This window comes from Eubalaena glacialis, chromosome 6 (genome assembly GCF_028564815.1).
Source record: "Eubalaena glacialis isolate mEubGla1 chromosome 6, mEubGla1.1.hap2.+ XY, whole genome shotgun sequence".
Taxonomy (NCBI): Eukaryota; Metazoa; Chordata; class Mammalia; order Artiodactyla; family Balaenidae; genus Eubalaena; species Eubalaena glacialis.
In genome coordinates, this window is record NC_083721.1 from 99607693 (window position 1) to 99627614 (window position 19922).

The following is a 19922-nucleotide window of genomic DNA, read 5'->3' on the forward strand; positions in this document are numbered from 1 at the left end:
GAGAAACAGCAATTAGAATTTTTGCAGAGTACCTGTCTTCACCTCACTTGTTGTTGCTTGTTATGTATGATGCTAATTTACTTTGGTGCTTTGTTTCTGCATGATTATAAAAGACTTAAGATGTCCACAAACAACATTGTTTCCAAATTTCACCTAGAGGTATCTTTATACTACAACTTCTAAAATGAAAAACAGAGCTGTTCACATGTTCACTATGTACTTTTATTTTAAATACTAGCACAACAAACACAATGACATGACAGGATCATTACCTCAATAATACGGATAACATTCTTGACAAGTTGGCTTAGAATTTACATACATTGTTTTTATCGGGAGCTATTTTAAGTATTATCTTAAGATATATTGTAAAACACAAGTCTCAAATATATACCAGTTGCAAACATAATGTGCTTAGTTACTATTTTCCTTATTATTTAAATAAAATGATTTAAAGTTCCTCAAAATCATGTCCACTGGTGTTCATGGTTTCAGGATGCATGACTCGTCCCATGAATAGGATTGTACCTGCATTGGGTTGGGAATGAACAAAAGAGGAGTTGAACAAAAGATATTTATTTTCCTTCTTGCTTATAATTAGCAATGTTCTAATTGTACATTATAAATGAAAGCAAGAACACTGGTCTCCAATAACCTCAGCTTTATGAATAAACTATAAGTCTTCTGAATATACAAGCAGTAAAAGATTCAGTGATAAGTATTGTGTCCTTGGATACTCATAAATTCTAAAGATAAAAATGTAAGTAAATTATTTTCATTTAAAAAATCATTTGAACACATCTGATAAATAATGCGGAAAATGTTTTCAATTAAAAAAATGATTTCTTTTTGGCCTATTAAAGTTCTGTTCTCATAACAGACTTACCTGTTCTCCTGTTCCTAATAAGAAAGAAAAATGGATGGTCGACAATAACTTGAGGATACAGCACAGCCATCCTGCTAATTGCAATCATTCCTGTAACGCAGAGAGAAAGTAATTACATGTTTGTGGATGTGCGGAGACTAATGAGTAATTTCTCCAAACTATCTATGTTTAACGCAAAGGTAATGATTTACACGAAACAAGATTTTAAAGACTTAGAGAAAAATTGTAAATGTGTTAACATTTCTACTTGATCTTAAAAAAACCAAACACACACACACACATAGTTCCCTCCCATCATCCCACCAAAAATATAGGACAATTTATTTTGCATGTTACAAATTTTTATTCTCAGTCTCAGATAAATACTTACAGCTTTACTAAAATGAGCTTTGAGTCAAGGAAAGGGGGGAAAAAAACACCCCAAACAAACAAAAAACAGTTTCTTTATATTCTCAAATCATTATTTCTTTTATATGAAATGGGGATTTTTACATAGCAAGTCACCAGGCTTCTAGCAAGTGGCCAGAACAGCAGTGATGAAGGAGAAAATACAGCAGGGAGAGATGCAATGGTGGACATCTTAAGAGATGCAATGGTGTTTCCTACAGCTGGGAAATTGAATTCCCTTGAGATCCTTATTGTGAGATAATCATTTTATACTTTCTGCGGGGGTGATTTGTTGTCAGGAAAAGGCCAAGATTAAATTATGTAGGATTTTAAGCTTTCTCGATGCCTGAGACTACTGTTTCTATTTCCTCCTGAAAACACCATTTTAACTGATGAGATCCTTTTAATGGACAAATGTATGCAGAAGTTAAAAATAATTTGTGCAAATATGATATGTTACATTTTACCGGAGAAGGGAAAAATCCTACCAAAATTTGATGATGGCTGTTGAACATGATATTGAAACAAATCCAAACAAACAAATGAAAAAAAAAAAAGAAAAATCCTTCTTGCTTAACTAAGGAAGTCAGAACATTCAAAATAACCAAGGACATTTACCATTTTGCTTTGGACACATAATTTAGGTAAATTAAAAAAAATTTTTTTATTTAAAATTATTATTTTATTATTAACTTAAAATTATGTATTGCATGCTATCATGCACTCTTGTTTGTGCATGTGCTTTTTAAAAACTCAAAGCTCTTCACTGACAAAATTAAGAAGTAACTTCCAAAAATAATTAAGTAGAAAGAAAAATGATTAACTGGGCAGCAGGGAAATATTTAAAATATTTAAACAGGCAGCACAGCAGGAAAATCTATTCCGCAGAGCTGACAATCTCCTCCTGCCTCTCATTAGAGATGGGAGTTACTCTGTATGGGGCACTGAAATGAGTGCATGCTTCATATCCTAGTTGGAAAATTCTAGCAGGTTCATCATTAGCTTGACTTCTAAGTTAGAGCAGCGTCAGTTTTTTGGCTTAGTTCTAAATGACCCCCATTCCCCACCCAAGACTGCTTTAAAAATACAAATCTCAAAAAAAAAGTGAGAAGATTTTGGAAAACAATCATCTGGCACCTGAAGCAGCAGCAGCTTCTGAGCCTTCTTCGTTAACCTCTAGGAAGGACTTGTGAATTGCTTTAGAAAGGAAAATCTCTTTGTTATCTGCAAAAAAAAAAGAGATAACAGAAGCATTTCTTCGGTATCAGAGAAAGGGAAGCACATTATCTTTAGTTAAACAGATTTGAGAAATATAAGTGATATAAGCTACTGATATAAAACATAAGAGATAATGTTGTAAGATTACATTTATGATTTGAAAGAACCATTGAAGATGTGTTTTCTGTTTTGTCCTTATTTTATATTCTCTTGTTGATTTCCTCCTTCATTTTTTTTTTTTTTTTTACTCCTTCATTTTTATTGGAAATTTTCCCATCGTTTATTTCTTATATTGCCAGGAAAAGCAGAAACGTGGCTCTGTTTTTAATAGCAACCTCAAATTAGTTCATAACTCAAGATAAAACTTCTTACATGTTTCTCCCTAACTTGAAATTTCAAAACGTAAAATGAAAACAGAAATCCACATATAACCAGAATAAAAAAATTTTTTAAATCTAATCTCTAATTACTGTGATAATAGAAATATCCTTGGCAAAGGAAAACGAAATTGACTTCTAGGTTGTAGAAACAGGAATATATTAAAAAGTTATTTCCCATTCCAATTAATCGGTTTATCTGAGGATTCAAAAACATGCTTTATCCTAAAGTCAGAGGAAATAACACATTTTTAATATTAGGAGGACTGTTTTTCCCTTTGAATTGTCTTTCTAGTTATGCTTACTTTTAAATTAATGGCTGTTATAGGCTGAATTTGTTCTCTAAAATTCATATGTGGAAGCGCTCACCCCCAAGATTTCAGAATGTGACTGCATTTGGAGATAGTCTTAAATTTAAATGAGTCATTCAGGTGGGCCCTAATCCAGTATGACTGGTTTCTTTACCAGAAGAGGAAACTTAGACACAGACAGGTACAGAGGGAAGACCATGCATGATGGTTAATTTTATGTGTCAGCTTGGCTTGGCCACAGTGCCCAGATAATTGGTCAAACATTATTCTGGATGTTTCTGCAAAGATGCTTTCTGGATGAGATTAACATTAAAGTTGGTGGACTTTGAGTAAAGCAGATTACTCTCATCATGTGGGTGGGCCTCATCCAATCAGCTGAAGATTTTAATAGAACAAAGACTAGCTTCCTCTGAGCAAGAAGGAATTTTGCCAGCCAACTGCCTTCAGACTCCTCTCTGTGTCTCTGGCCTGCTGACCTTCCCTGCAGATTTTATATTTCCCAAGTCTACACAATTGTGCAAGCCAATTCCTTAAAATAAATCTCTTAATCTCTCTCTCTCTCTCTACATATATATATACACGCAAATGCATATATCCACCTCTCTCCATATATATATATGTATATCCATTCATCCTGTTGGTTCCGTTTATCTGTAAAACCCTGACTAATACAACATGTGAAGACATAAGGAGAAAATGGCAATCTATAAGCCAAGAAGAGAGGTCTCATAAGAAATCCACCCTGAAGACAGCTTAATCTTGGACTTCCAGCCTCCAGAACTGTGACAAAATAAATGTCTGTTATTTAAGCCACTCAGTCTGTGGTGCCTTGTTACGGCAGCCCTAGCAAAGCATACAATACAATAGCCTTCAGTCTAGGGTTTCCCACTTTTCCCCAAGATTAAAACAAAACAAACAGAAGATACTTCAAATATATAAAAAGGAAAATAGCACAAGAAGCAAGATAAAGGATTACTCAAGTTTGTACCATTTTTTTTTCTAATCCCAGGAGGTCTACTTCAAATTTAAGATAAATAACTTTGTTGCTGATGCCCAGCCCTATTCAGTAAAAGCACAATTGACTTCCCATTAAACTACTTAGTAATACGTTCAAAAACACATAATTATCTGATACCGATAGAAAATGATGTTCAACAACATTTTTGGTACACCTGTTGCAAAGCACCTGCTTATTTTGAATAAGCCCCAAGACAAACTGGTGGCATCTCTGATTATATTTTAATAGGGATATTCCTTCCTCAGCTCATATTTAGCATTAAGATAGAAGCACTGCATTATGAAACAGTCCGTCTCAAATATTATGATATTTTCTTCTAGAATGCATTTGATAACTAGAAGAAAAATTAAAAGCAATAAAGTTTTACATCAAACAATTAAGTATAATTAGCTTTCTCAAATCCAGACGACTAGGTGTTTTTAGCAAATGAAAAGAAAAATATCAATTGCATTAAGTAACTAGTCAAAATAATTTAGTAGGCAAAACAAACACTGAATTCCAAGACAGTAAAATATAACTATTTAGTAGTTAACAGATGCTATATTATTTTCAGATTCTGCTGCCCATTTTCATCAGTCTGCCAGTTAAGGTAGAGTCATGCATCAATGGCCCTAAATGCGAAAGTGACAGCACCCAGTTCCTAAAGGATAAGGAGTGTCCATATTGCCAGGTAAGCCCTGTTCAGAAATTTGAGGGGAGGAACTTCCCTGGTGGTGCACTGGTTAAGAATCCGCCTGCCAATGCAGGAGACACGGATTCAATCCCTGGTCCAGGAAGATCCCACATGCCGCGGAGCAACTAAGCCCATGAACCACAACTCCTGAGCCCACGTGCCACAACTACTGAAGCCCACGCGGCTAGAGCCCGTGCTCCGCAACAAGAGAAGCCACTGCAATGAGAAGCCTGCTCACCGCAACAAAGAGTAGCCCCCGCTCGCCACCACTAGAGAAAGCCCGCGTGCAGCAACGAAAACCCAACGCAGCCAAAAATAAATAAATTTATTTAAAAAAAAGAAAAAGAAATTTGAGGGGAGTTTTCAATAACACCGAATGATATTTCAGACACATTAATTTGCACAAACTGCCTCCAATATCCCCTGAGCCTGATTTGCTGACTGTACCAAGCACCTTGAAAGAAGGAATCTCATCCCTTCAACCCTGGCGTCTGCCCCAAGTATACCCTCCTCTAGTCCCCAAACCTCTCATGCGCTCTCATTTACCTCCACAGAACGGTTTTTAGGGGAGGGATGCTGCAAGACAGCATGGCAGAAAGATCAAGAAAGCAAGAATGCTGAGGGTTTTTCCCAGAGAGCTAGTTATTTAAAAGATAATGAAATGGACAAACCTATAATGAGATTCACAAAGAAGAAAGAGAAATTACCCAAGTAAACAATATTAAGACAAAAAAGCAGAACATACCTAAAGATAACAGAAGAGAATTTTTAAAAATCACGAAAAGTACTATATAATTTTCTGCAGATAATGTTAACTTTAAAGGGTATACTTTATTTACTATGCATTGTATCTATTTATAATACACAATTTGGTAAATTTTGATAGATGTATATATCTATGACCCCACCTCTACAAATAAGATAAAGAATATTTCCAACTCTCCCCACAAGTTTCTTATGCTTCTTTATGCAGATAACTTTGAAATAGAAGATTTGCCATCAACTACAATTTTATAAAAATATTTAAATTATAAAGTTGAATCAAGGAAAAAAATAGAATGAATAGTCCAGTAACCATTAAAGTAGTTGAATCAGTAGACAGAATCTTCCCCCATCCTCAAAATTAAAGACTCCAAGCCTAGACGGTTTTCTAGGGAACTTTAACCAAACCTTCGAGCAATAGAATTTTCTGAGATAAAACTATTCCAGACTCTAGAAAAAGAATAAAAGCAATCTAAGTCATCTCTGGGTCATCTTACTTGCTATTAAAATTTAAAAAGGACTGTCTAAGAAAAGAAAATCATAGACCAAACTCACCTATTAATATGGAGGTAAAAGTTCTTCAAAATCAGAAAATTAAACCCAGCAACACATACAAATAACTTTTTAAAATGAGTTTCTGGGGATGTCAGTGTATCATGACACAGCAGTTAAAAGTACTCTAACTGCCTCCCATTCACATTAAAGCTTCCTCTGGGATGATCATCAAATACAAACCAATTCATGCTACTCCCCTACTTAAAACCCTTTATCACCTCTCCTGCTAGCTCTACCTCCCATCTCCCCATCAGTATATAACACACTTGCACACCTGCTCAGTATGTAATATGAGGGCCTCCATGAGGTTGCCTCTGCCTCTTCCAAATAGCATTCTTCACTCTACACACTGTGCTCCAGATTATCTGAATGGCAATGGCCTGATCATACCACACTTTATCACTTCTGTGTCTTTGCTTCCCCAAAAACTCACTGAACCCTTGTACAGTGAGATACCTAATCTACTTTTAAGGCTCAGCTTCGAACCCTACCAGGACTTTTCTGCTCTCTCCTGATTCCTACCCCCCCACTAAAGTAGAACTGATCACTCTTTCCCACTGAACCCAGGATCTAATTCTATTTAAGCCTTCATAATATATCATATTCACATTGCTATCTCTCTCTTCCTGGACTGTCCACTTCCTTCAGGCAAGGATTGTGTCCTTCCCCTTAGTGCCCCTGGCTTCTGGCATTTAGGGAGCTTAATGAATGAACTAACCTAAGTAGAGGGAGTTTCCTGGTAATGTGTAATTTTCCAGTAGTTAACCCAACATTTAGTAACTGTTGAATGAAAGGGGTTAGTTATTTCATATTGTAAGACTTTGGGTGTTGTCACTCTGTGGGCACCATGACCACAATTCTGTTCAAAATTATAGCTATAAAGTTTATTCTTGTAATAAATAAAACATGTGACACTAATCCAAAGTAGATGGTCTAGGAAAATTGATGGAAAACAGCCCCAGAGAGAGAAAGAATACGAAGACCACACACACACTAGAAAACTTAAAAATCTAATTGAGTAGAAGAGCAAAGGGAATGGGATCCAACAGACCACTGTCATCATATATATTTCAAAGACAGCAAAATAAAGATTGAATCCAGTGTTCCAACTCCCAGGGGTGATTAACTGCTACACCAAGGACAGCAAATGTCTGCAGTTGTAAACAAGACTTCACGACACTTAACCTTCAGCAAAACACCACCCCTTTGGATATACAAGTAGGAGAAGATGTTAACAAGTAAGAAATCACATCATGAACACTGAGGGAACAAAAGAAAATGAAACTTTTTTCTCTAGGCACAAACTGCAAGCTGTCACATTAAAATAAAATATAAGCTGAAAGTAGTTTAAGCAAGAATGTATCTGCTGCCACATCTTAGAAGGAGATCAGATCATGCAGGATACAGGCAAGTTCATAGCTTCTACGTTTGCCCTCCAGTATTGCTCATTCTCGTGTAATTATACGTCAATCCAGGCCATCTTTCCTGCCATGCACTTATTCCCTGAGGGCCTGGACCCTCCTGTCCTATTTATCTCCTGTCCCTATCCCCAGTTCCTTGCACACTTCCAGCCACCAAGTACGCACTCAGGTATTCGAGGAATCATAATATGAGGGGAGTTAAAGAGATTTACACTGATGAGTTTGTCTTATTTGTTAGAGAAAAGTTAACTATTCTCTAAAAATGGAAATAAATAAATCAATGGCAAACAGAACTACAAAAAAAAAAAACCCACACGCTGGTCCCAAGCAGTCTTCTCCTTCTGGCCACAGCAGACATTGCTGCCAAATAACTGGTCCTAGTTTTCTCCAGGCAGCGTGGAGCAAGGCTTTTCACAATGGATAAGATGGAAACAGTGCCAGCAAACCCTAGGTTCCCCAGAGAAGAGCTGGGCAGTAATTCAAGCTTTTCTGAAAAAAGCAGGGCAAAATACTAAGGCATTCATTCAGTCACTGAGCAAATATTTATCAAGTACCCTGCCCGTATGAGGTAGTGCAGGGCACCAAAGGCTCTAAGTACCTGTGATTGACGTAACGCTGGCCGGATGGCCATCATGCAAGAGTATGCCACTACTTCCTTTGTGGCACTGTTCCTAAACAGCCAATTTTAATGGATTTCTGCATCACGCTTCAAGGACACGCTTAAAATAACAGAATGAACGGAGTTCCATAACAGAACCCTAGGATACCAAAAACGTCTGTCTCCGTACTTTAGTTGCTAAAATACTTTTAGCTTCAGCCCCACCCATGAACTTTAGAAAGGGTTTTAGAATTTGAGCTCCTTCAAGGTAGGAATAGTGTTTGCTTATTTGTTTTTCTGCATAGATTTTGTTATAGACCAGCAAATATTCATTCATTTATTCTCTCATTCATATATTCATGTACTGAGCACCTCCTATGTGCCTGACATTGTTGATGCTATGGTGAGCTAAATAGTTCCTTCCTAATGGGGGAGAGAAGACATTAAATAACAAGGACAATAAAAAAGCAAATCAATAAATGACCACAATTTCAGGGTATGGTAAGTATAAGAAATAATATAAAGTGATGGGTTGGCTGGTGACTAGGGAAGGGAAGAGGAGCTACTTGACATTGGATGTTAGGAAAGGCTTGTCTGAGAAGGTTAATTTGAGCTGAGACCTAAAGAATACAGAGGAGCCAGTCCCAGGCAGACCTAAAGGTAGAGTTAGCAGTTGTGGGGGAAAGGCTAGTGCAGAGGCAGATACAAGCCAGGTGTGTTCAAGGACCCAGAAGAGGCCTTTGTGGCTGGAGCATGGGCAGTGACGAGGGCCAGAGGCTTGAGAGGAGCCCTCAACTTGGAGCAAGGCGGAGCCCAGCACCATCTTCTCAGGGCACGCACCCACCCAGCATCTATCCTGCTCCCCACACCATGCTGGGCTCTGAGGACAGAAAGATGTCTATGACACAGTCCAGGCTTCTGAGGAGCTCCGAGCTCAGTGACAGGTATGAGAACAAACAATCCAAGGAAAAAGTAGAACTTGTAAGAGCACTTTGCACTATCAGAATCCAGAGAAGGGAAAGTAAACCATCTAGGAAGGGCAAGATGTCAGGGGAAGCTTCTCAGGGATGCTGACATTTGGACTGGTTCTTGAAGAATAAGTAGAAGAGTGAAAGTCAGAGAAGGGGACAAGGGCATTCCAAACAGAGAATTATATCTGCAGAGTGAGAGAAGCAGTGGTGATGACCTGAAGGTCCAACTGAAGCTGGGGCTAGGAGGAGGAGGGGAGTGGCGGGAGATGTGCTTGATTTTAAGAGCTTGGACCATGATGCTAGAGAGCCCGGGCTTCGTCCAGAAGTAACAGGACATGACGGCTTTGATTTTAGAATGTATCGGTGGCAGCAGCTGTAAAGCGTGAATTGGATGAGCAATCAGCTGGGGGCAAGAAGATCAACTGTGTCAGCTGTTGCAACAGTCCAAGCAAGAAAGTGCGGTAGAACTGGAATTACGGTGCTGGAAGAGAAAGACAGCTCTCTGACTTACAGGTAGAAGGAGAAAGAGAACGAACAAGGGCAGGATGTAAGAGGCAGTCCAGCATAAATCTAAGCGCTTGAGTCTGACCTGAATATGGCTTTTGCTGTGTCTTCTTAATTCCTTTATTTCATTGGCTCCTTTATTAAAGCTCATACTTCATGCTGAAGGATTTAGTACTCTCTTTCTCTTTCCCCTTACACCTTCCAAGAGGATTATCTATTAATCCAAATGCTGATGGTCCTTCATTTCCATTACAAAAATAGCCCTACTCTATAACAGGATCTTCACTGCAACTAGATGAGCATTTTAAATAGAGCCTGAGAAGAAAATGATTCTCAGCACTCTCTAGATTCCATGTTTATTGCATGAGTCTTTACTATGTTTTATGTTCATGGAATTTAGCGTCAAAAGCAATGGACATCAAACTGAGGTGAAAAAATAAACACAATAAATACACAGCATCTTGTCTTATTTGTTCCTTCATTCAGGGAGTACAAAGCAGAAAGCACGGTGCTGGGTGCTTCTTAAACACACATAAGGATCAATTATGTGGAAGTTTAAATTCTGGTGGGGGATAGCCAATGCATAAATAATGATAATATGAAATTAAATGTGGTATGCGGCATAAGAAAAATAATAGAATATTGTCGTATTTAAAAAGGAGTGATTACTTCTGGTTGGTGTAATCATGGTGGCTAAATAAAGTTGGAGATATCTGACCTGAGGCTCAGTTCAAAAGGTATTTCAGGTGGGAGAAATTTCATAAAGATGAGGGCTGGGGGGATGTGAGGTGCAGAGCCAATGTTCAGTTTGGCTGGAGCACACGCTGTGTGTAAGGAATCAGCCAGAGATGAGGCTGGAGGGAGCTGAGGTCTGAACGCCCTGCCCAGCGGCGGAAGGTGCATAGCAGACCGAAGGCAGGCTCTGAACAGGAACTGGAGTGATCAGAGAGTGAGTTTTACGGTGATTAATCTTGGCAGTGGTAGATAAGACAGATTAGATGGTAGAGAGATTGGAAACCATTTAGGAGGCTATTGAAATAGTCTGGGGCAGCAGTAATGAGAGTCTGAAATGAAAGTAGATGCCATGGAACAGAAAATGAAAGCACGGATTCAAGAGGTCTTAGCAAAAGACTCTCAAGTCATTCAGTTTTTCCAGAAGCAAGAGAATGTCATGTAGGGTATTTTTGGTCCACTGCTAAATCACATTAACTATTTTTAAAGAAAGATAAAAATCTCATTACATGATTTTAGAATGTAGCAGTGTCCCAATAGTACTGAATTGGTTTCTGGGTACTTTCGAGTTTTCAAATTCTACTAATAATGTTATTTTAAAAAGATTTCCCCGTAAGGCTTTTAATTAAAGAATTTATACATATACAAGGTAAATTTCCAAACAGTACACAGTGATCTATGAAATGAAACCCCTTCTCGCATCTAAGAGCCTGTGTCCAGTATTCTCGAGGCAACCACTTCTATCATTTTCTAAGATGTTGTTCAAAAATGTTTTACGCATTTGGAAGCTTAAATACATACTTATGAGAGGGGTGGTCTAAGATGGTGGTGTAGGAAGATCCTGAGCTCACCTCCTCCCACAGACACACCAAATCTAAAGCTACATATGGAACAGCGAGTGTCGAAAAAGAACTAATAATTAGCTGACCAACTGGAGGCACAACAAGGGATAAAAGGGCCTCATGGAGACAGGTAGGAGATGCAGAGGGTCAGTCCCACCAAAAACTCCATGCCCCGGCGCAGAGACCTCCAACAGGGAGGGATCTCACAGGTCCAGAGCTACACCCTGAGGAGCAAGGTATTTGTGCCCCACGTTGGGCACCCCAACCCTAGGGACCTGCGCTGGAGACACGAGGTCCCCAAAACATCTGGCTTTGGAAACCTAAGGGGCTTATGTCCAGGGCACCCAGGGCGGTGTAGAGACCTGAGATACTCCTTTGAAAGGACTTGCACACTGTCTCACTCATCCCAGGACCCAGTACAAAGGCAGCAGTTAGAGAAGTGCCTGGACTTTATGTGAAGGAGGTTCATTTGCTAATCTTAAAGCATCTGCTGGAGGGGCAGGGACAAGTTGGGACTTTCTCTGGGGACAGAGGCATGGGTGAGCGCCGTTCTTGCACTCTCCCTATACCTTGCTAGTGCAGGTGGGCACACACAAGCATAGCCTTGCTGTAGCCTTGGGTGTGCCCCATTCCCAGCGCTCTTCCTCCACCTCGCTAGAGGCAAGGGTGTGCCCTTCCCCCAACGCTCTTCACCTGCATCGCTGAAGCTGGGGGTGAGCACAGCCCACACAGGGGGCACCCCTTGATTGCCTGGCCCTGGTGGCCAGAGGGGCTTGCATTTCTGGGCCCCAAAGGACTGTAACAATCAGAGAAACAGTCGTGTGCAGGCTATCACCCCCCAGGGCACTGCACAGACGGCAGACTAAAACCATCCCCAATCTGCCTGTGAAAAAGGTCCATTTCCTTGTCTTGGAGCTTCAACCTGAGGGACAGGCTACAGGTTTGTTACACATCTAGGGGCTACAGAGGTGCTCGCAGGGAATGTAGGCAGGAAGATACCATCCTTCAGCCCCCCTTTGGCCTCGCCACAACTTACTGGTACCTCCCCAGAGTTTACTCATTCATCTGAAACCCTGATTTTTGCAAACTGTCACCCAGGAACATGTTCAGATCTGGTCTGGAAGTCAGCAGGGTTTATAATTGTGGACCCACAGGGCTGCATGGATTTGCAGCTTTTACTTTAAAAGCTGCTGCCTGAAGAGCTGGCTTCTAATCGGCCTAAAACCAGGTGCTGACTGAGATCCCTCTTATTGGCACACTGCTGGGTCTTCACACACTGTCCACAACTGGGATTTATCAAGTATTAACCAGGCTACATAGACAATCACAAGGGTTCGGGAGTCAACCAAGAGCTGGGGAAAGGTTCAACAATAAGGTTCATCTCCTACACGTGGTCACTCCATCAAGACTGGGAGAGGTACCTGTTTTGCTTAATTCATAGAAACAAACACAGAGAGTCAAGCAAAATGAGGGAACAGAGGAGTGTATTCCAAATGAAAGAACAAGACAAAACCCCAGAAAAAGACCCATTAAAATGGAGATACAGAGTATAGATTGGTGGTTACCAGAGCAGAAGGTTACCAGAGGAAAGGGGTGGGCAAAATTGGTGAAGTAGGTCAATTGTACAGTGACAGACAGTAACTAGACTTACAGTGGTGATCACTTTGTAGTGCATACAAATAGCAAATTGTGTTGTACACCTGAAACTTACATAATGTTAGATACCGATTTTACCTCAATAAAAAAAAAGAAAGAAAAAAAATACATATAGTCTCTTTCTCCATCTTTTGACCCAATATGCTCCCTCCCATTCTCCCCTTTGATTTTTTTCCTTTCTGCTTCCATAATGCTTTCTCGAGTACAGAGTTTCTCAACTCATTGCTATAGAAATTTTGGGTTGGATAATTCTTTGTCATGGAAGCTGCCTTGTGCGGTGTAGATCACAGGGATGTAGAAGCATCCCTGGCCTCCACCCAGTAGATGGCAGTAGCTCTCCCTAATTGGGACAACCAAAAAGGTCTCCAGCTATTGTCATATGTTCCCTGAAGGGCAATATTGTCCTGGTTAAGAACCACTACTACAATAAAACATTTCTATCACTCTTCCTTTTATTAAATCCAGCTGTTTATGTCTTTCTCCCCACGAGTCTATGTGTTTCTTCAGAACAGGTATGATATCTTAATTACTTCTTCATTTTTATGACCTAGCACTTTGCTCACATTGTCTGCCTCACAAAGAGTTGTTAAATGAAAGGAATAGACATGGCATTGAATATAATTAATTTGTATATCTTAAACACCATGAAAATTCTCACTGAAGTAGAAAGTAATAACAAAATACATGCTAATAATTTTCCTGGGTACTTGTGGGGTTACTAAGTGTCATAAACACTTTAATCATCAAGGTTTTCATGTCATTTGGGGAGGCAAAGAAGTATACATGTGAACAGGACACCAATCATGTAAGGCAGAGCATATGGTGCCCCAAAATGATGCAGGGAATAAAGGCTATTGAATTTAGAGGAAGCAGAGAGGAAAGTTTTATAGCTATGTCACTAGAAAGTTTTTGAATGAATGATTCATAAAGTAATGTATATATTTGTGTATATGTGTGTGTGTGAGTGAAAGAGAGAGAGAGAAAGAGAATGAAGAATGTATTGGTTGGGGTGGCTGGCATGCCGGGACTTCTAAGACTGTGGCAAAACTAGGAATTTAAGAATCAAAGAATTCCCACTGAAAACTTGAGAAGTTGGTTTTACATCAGTTATCCTGAAGACCTGAACTGGGTAGTGTTTGAGGATGACCAATCCTAGATCTCTTACTAATATTTTAAGGAGTTAAATGTTTCAAGAAATATAATGTACAAGGTGGCCCTGGGTAAATCTCTTCTCTCCTTCTCTCCCTTGTTTTATCCTCTAGCAGACATCTACTGTGTGCCAACTACGTGTCAGCCCTGGGCCAGGTACTGGGAATGCAGCTGTGAGCAGGATGTTGAGAAGGATTCAGTTCTGATGGAGGTTTGATCAAAGAGCAAAGACTTTCTGCTATAGACTATATGAACTATGAAAGAGCCTAGTGTGATTTCAAATCTGCACATATGTACATTTATGCTCTACTGTCTCTGTACATAGTAAAGGCAATTAAATATTACCTTATAAACCTTCCAGATATGTCAAAAAATTTGACCTACACGGACCACAATAATTGATCTGCCACTGCAGTGATACTCCCTCAGGACTGAAAAGCAGTAAATATTCTATGTGTGTGAAATAACTGCCTAGATGTTTGGGTGACACGCTGAGGAATCTCTAATCAAACTGAAAATAGAGCCATGGTAAGAAAGCAAAATACAATTATTTAGTTGGAATTTGGCCAGTATAGCATTCTTTGAATTCCTAAGGAAAGGAGTATAAGAACTTTAAATTATCCTGTGCTTGAACCACAAATATGTATATATTTCTGCCTCAAGTACAATGTACCCATTACCCTTTGAATCTCCACTTATTCTATCTTCATGGCTCACATCCAAGCTCCTAGGGCTCTGAACTCTTGTTTTATCTTGATATAAATCTGTCTTTATCTCATCAGAAAACATATTGTTTTATTTCCCATGTTCTATAGAAATGATGAAAATTATCATTATCTAAGCTAACTAAATCTTACACTCATAGGTACCTTATTTCAATACGTGTCTTGGGATTAACTGCTTTAAAAATATTTCCAAAAGGATTTTACATTTCTAAGTACTTTAATGTTACTAATATGTTAAGATTTTTATCCTGACCAAATGAGGGCATCTGAATCAAATAATTTAACTGGTTGTTTTCCCTTGGGATATTTTAAATAAGTTACTCAACACCCAATATGTCAAGTATATTTTGAAGCTACTTCTTCAAAACCACTGTTTTTTATTGAAGACTTAAGATAATATTTACATCATCTCACAGGTGTTCTTTTTAAAAGCATCTAGTTCTCACAGCAGGCACTCATTTATCCTCTCTTCCTTCTTTCTTTCCCATATGATTTATTATAACCAGACATATTGAGATATTCAATCAACACATTTATTGATTATCTGCTCTACAAGGCATTCTGTCAGATGTGATGGGGAATTCAAAGATGCATAAGACAGGTCTTCTGGAGAATATAATCTGCTATCAAAGACAGACATGGAGCAGAATAATACAAACAATGTTGTGACTGTATTTATAGTTTTGCTTGTAGAAGTTAAATATATTTCTTATATTTATCTGGCAACTGATAACTATATTTTACCTCAGAACTCCTTAATAAATAGAGGATTCACCACCATCATTTTAAAAAAACTTTATGGAATAACATTTTTTTTAAATTGGTGTTTATTTCCTACCAGACAAGGCTGTCAAATTTGCATTTTTGATGAAAACTTCAGTTATTCCAAGAGCCTTCAAAACATGTTTTAAATCAATTTCCTGTTCCACTGTGAACCTGGAGAACACAGAGGGGAAAAAGTATTTAGTTACAGCATTTTAAAAGTATTTAGTTACAGTCTTTAAAAAGTATTTAGTTACAGCATCCTGCTACCTGGGACAGGAATAAAATGTTACATATGTTGATTTTTAAAAGTCTGTTTTACAGAGGGTAAATTATACTAAAACTGGATTTTGACTATAAGTAGTATTTGATATTGTAAAAAAAGGGAGCATTGAAAAGAATAACATAACAGAATAGTATTAAATTATTAAGTAGGAAGCCAGATTGGTCTTAATATGCAATCTCTCCCAATGAGATTGTATCAAACCAATGAATTGTATCACCCATCTTTCCAGTGAAAGATATGGACCAAGCATGGCTGTATTAACAAGTGCAGTTTTTAAAAGCAAAGGCTTTTATTACTTTTTTATAAAAAGTGAAAAACAACTGGTTAGAACTAAGTATTTCCTTTTTAAAAGATGTTGCCTCCTAATCAATACAGATCATAAATATAAGTTTTTAGGCAATGGGCTGTGTCCTTAAAAAAGCTAAGTCTGTAATAGTCACTAAACATTACTTTAGCATCATTTCTGATGTCTGGTTTTAAGAAGAATGAAAAGAGAATGATTGCTATAAACAAGACTCAGACACCAAGAGGAATAATCAGGGGAAAACCAACAGATGAGTAAAGGTATAACAAACATATTAGACTAAGTACTAAATTTTATCTATATCCTACACTTTAACTTGCACTTAACATTGTTTATTTTGTTTTCCACAAAAAGCAGATATTGACTGTGAAAGTAGAAAAGGGGGATGAGTAGGGAAATACATTGGAGAATATATTCAATGACTTGAATGAATTCTTAGTTTTCTCTGTGTGCTTTGTTATTTGTTTGTTTATTGGTCACATATGTAGCTTACTATATAATAGGAACTGTTCCAACATTATAAAACAGATTAATTTAACAAAAACAGATTAATTTAAATATCACTACAGCTCTTTGAGGTAGGTATTATTATCTTCAGTTAATATTTGAAGAAACTGAGCGGCAGAGAGATGGAATAATTTGACCAAGTTCATACAGCTAGTAAGTGGAGGAGTTGGGATATGGATCCAGGTAGTATTATATATATCCTGACCCACCTAAAATAGGAAAGTGAAGGAAGATGTCAGTAGGGATTCTTTTTACTTCTCAAAAGCAGCTTGGTTTGTTTCACACTTTTTAGGCTGTTTAGGTGAGGATGATATTTTAGCTAGATTGAATTTGGTTAAGTTCCCTAATTTCTGAACCTTGGTTTTGGCATATGGAAAATGGCAATAATAATGCCTACTTCACAGTATTGTTGAGGGGATTAAATAAGTTTTCTAAACATCTTAGGATGATGCTGGCTTGTAGGAGGCATGCAGTAAAGGGCAGATATGTTAATAGTACTTACCATATTGCAGTTATGTGTAACATTCACATTATTATCGATGTTAAGGTGTTGAATATTTGCATTTTCGTAGTGGTGGAGTAATTTGATTAAATAGGTATACTAATCTCTGCTACTTTAACTGTAAATTTGTCAGATATAGTGTTTTTTTCATTTTAATATTTGTAGTATCTGGCATAAGATCAAATACGTAGGGTGAAGTGAAATAAAATCTACGTGTCCACGAGAGTGTTTGTTTAAAGTTGAAGACAAGATGTAAACAATTTCCACTTATCCATTCCTTGTCTTTGTTCCTTATCAAACTATTAAAAAATAGCTATTATCCATATACTCTATCTTTCCTCTTTATATAGACTAATATTAATATAAATAATCATTATCATCTCCCATATACTGAGTGTTTACTATGTCCCAGGCACTATGCAAATCCTTTTACGTCTAGTATCTCATTTAATCATCCCTGTGATAATCTCACACAATCCTATGAAACAGGTATTGTTACCTCTATTACACAGAACAAACTGAAGTTCAGTAAAGCTAAACAACTCCCCTAATCACACAGCTAGTAGGTGGCAGAATAAAGATATGAACTGAGATCTTTCCGACTGCGAAGTCCTCCCACCCTTAATCACTATAATTCCAACAATGGCTTATTTAAAAACAAACAAACTACAGGAAGATTTTACATTTCACCCACTGATTTTAAAAATAAAAAGCCACAATGCTACTTTTTTAAAACCAAAAGGCATGGCTGTTTTTGTAAAGGCATTTGATGTAATCTTGTATTTGCAATTTTCTATCTGAATAAATTAAAGAGGTATGCGGAGGGCAGAAGCTTCGGAGACTGAGCAGGGACGGTGTGGAGCAAGTGTTAGAAAAGAACAAATATATATTACACATAAGGAGATTTACAAAAATGTGTAAGAATTAATCAAATTCTTTGAAGAAAAACCTAATAAAAGCACTCATGATAAAAAATAAAATCAGATGGCTTATGCACTGGTTTTCTTTAACAGACATGAAACTGAAGTGCTTTATTAGTAGACAATCACTTCAAACTAGCAGGATGGTTTCTGGTTACAAATTAGAGAATACTTATCCTTTGATTTCTAGTACTCTGATCACAAATGACAAACCTGAGACTACAAAGGTAAGAGTGGAAAGATACTACAGCCAGGTACATCTGCATTCCAAGTATTGGAGATTTCATTTTGATATTATCAATAGAAAGATCTTTTTATACCTAAGCTGTATCAGTAAGACTGAAAAGTAAGAATATACAATGAAGAGGGTAATTTCATTAGAACCAAGTTAAAAAAAATCCTACTTAGAGAAAAGTATATAAAAAGATTGATTAGCAAAAGATAAATACTAGGACTTAAAAATAAACAATAATAGTAATATTAGATAATTATATGATGCTTACTTTATGGCAGGCATCATTCTAAAGAGCTTTTTAGATATTTTACATATATTATATATATATATAAATAATATATACTTTTACATATTAGCCAAACTATTTTTTTCTACCATGGATAAATTGGAAGAATATTTGGCAATCTCATTTAAATCTTAGAGATGTATGACGGTGCATAAACCTTGTGGTATTTCACTGGATTTGGTGATATCACATAGAGATAGCAATCTTACCCTCTTCTGAATAGATTCTTGTATTTTGGATAAAAATACAATTTCAATTCAGCATCTGATTCCTGTAGGATTTATTGTTCAGGGGAAAAAATATTAACACAAAAGTAATTGCCTCTCCCCCTTCCCCCTCCCCCCAAGTACCCTATGCCTCTTAAGGGAAAGTATTTTAAAGCAACTTGTATAAAATCTGGTATAATAGAAAGTAAAAGTACCTGTGAAGCAGGACAAGAATGTGGTCAAACTCAGAAATGCAAAGTTGCATTTTTAGAGTAATGTCTCCATGTGAAAAAACTATACAAACCCTTTAAGACAGACACTTGAGTAAAGCTGGAGTACAACTATTAGAAAACTTTTACCTTTGCTAAAATTGAGTCACATAAATCACTTCCTTCACTGAACATTTGGGGGGTCATAATGCTGTAAAATGGAGAGGTGGATAGTTCCCGTTGATTATTACCAACACATTGGTATTTGGAAACAGTCAACCTCTTAAAAAGGGACACCAAATTTATCTTATCTAGCTACTTAGCCTCCCACTCTATGCATTAGCCACGCAGAAGGAGAATTCATGGAACTCCTGGAGAAACGGATACATGGTAATTAACCATGCCTAGTTTAGTAACAGGCATTAATATGAGCAAGCAAGCTAAACTCTTTCATAATTGAAGAGTATCTCTTAGAAAATGAAAATTTAATTTTCTTCTGCTGCCGCATTCAATTTCTCAGTGGACAGGACCCGAAGGCCACATTTTCTAGTGAATGTGGTTGAATTACAATATGTGATACTTAACAAACATTCCTTTAGAATTCTTTTAAAATACTCTTAAATAACTTTGCATCCCTACAGAATTAAGGCATTTGGAGATGCTGCAGTCAATTCATAGAATTTAATAAGAGAAGCACTAACTCTCTACTGAATTTCTCATATTATCAAAAATAATTCCTTATAAAAATGCAAGGGAGGGCTTCCCTGGTGGCGCAGTGGTTGAGAATCCGCCTGCCGGTGCGGGACGCGGGTTCGAGCCCTGGTCTGGGAGGATCCCACATGCCGCGGAGCAACTAGGCCCGTGAGCCACAACTACTGAGCCTGCGCGTCTGGAGCCTGTGCTCCGCAACAAGAGAGGCC

The 19922-nt window shown here is 37.7% G+C and overlaps 1 protein-coding gene across 2 annotated transcripts in view; it reads right to left on the reverse strand.

The window, feature by feature from the left end:
- Positions 1 to 242: 242 nt before the first annotated feature.
- The window catches only part of SERPINI1 (serpin family I member 1), a 66476-nt gene continuing 46796 nt past the window's right edge, over positions 243 to 19922 (reverse strand). For both annotated transcript variants that reach the window (XM_061193458.1, XM_061193459.1), the window contains exons 6-9: positions 15624 to 15721; positions 2411 to 2497; positions 887 to 976; positions 243 to 528 (exon numbers count right to left, since the gene is read on the reverse strand). In XM_061193458.1, the coding sequence (XP_061049441.1) occupies positions 452 to 528; positions 887 to 976; positions 2411 to 2497; positions 15624 to 15721 (352 nt within the window). In that variant the 3' untranslated portion in view covers positions 243 to 451. The remainder of the gene's footprint in view (positions 529 to 886; positions 977 to 2410; positions 2498 to 15623; positions 15722 to 19922) is intronic.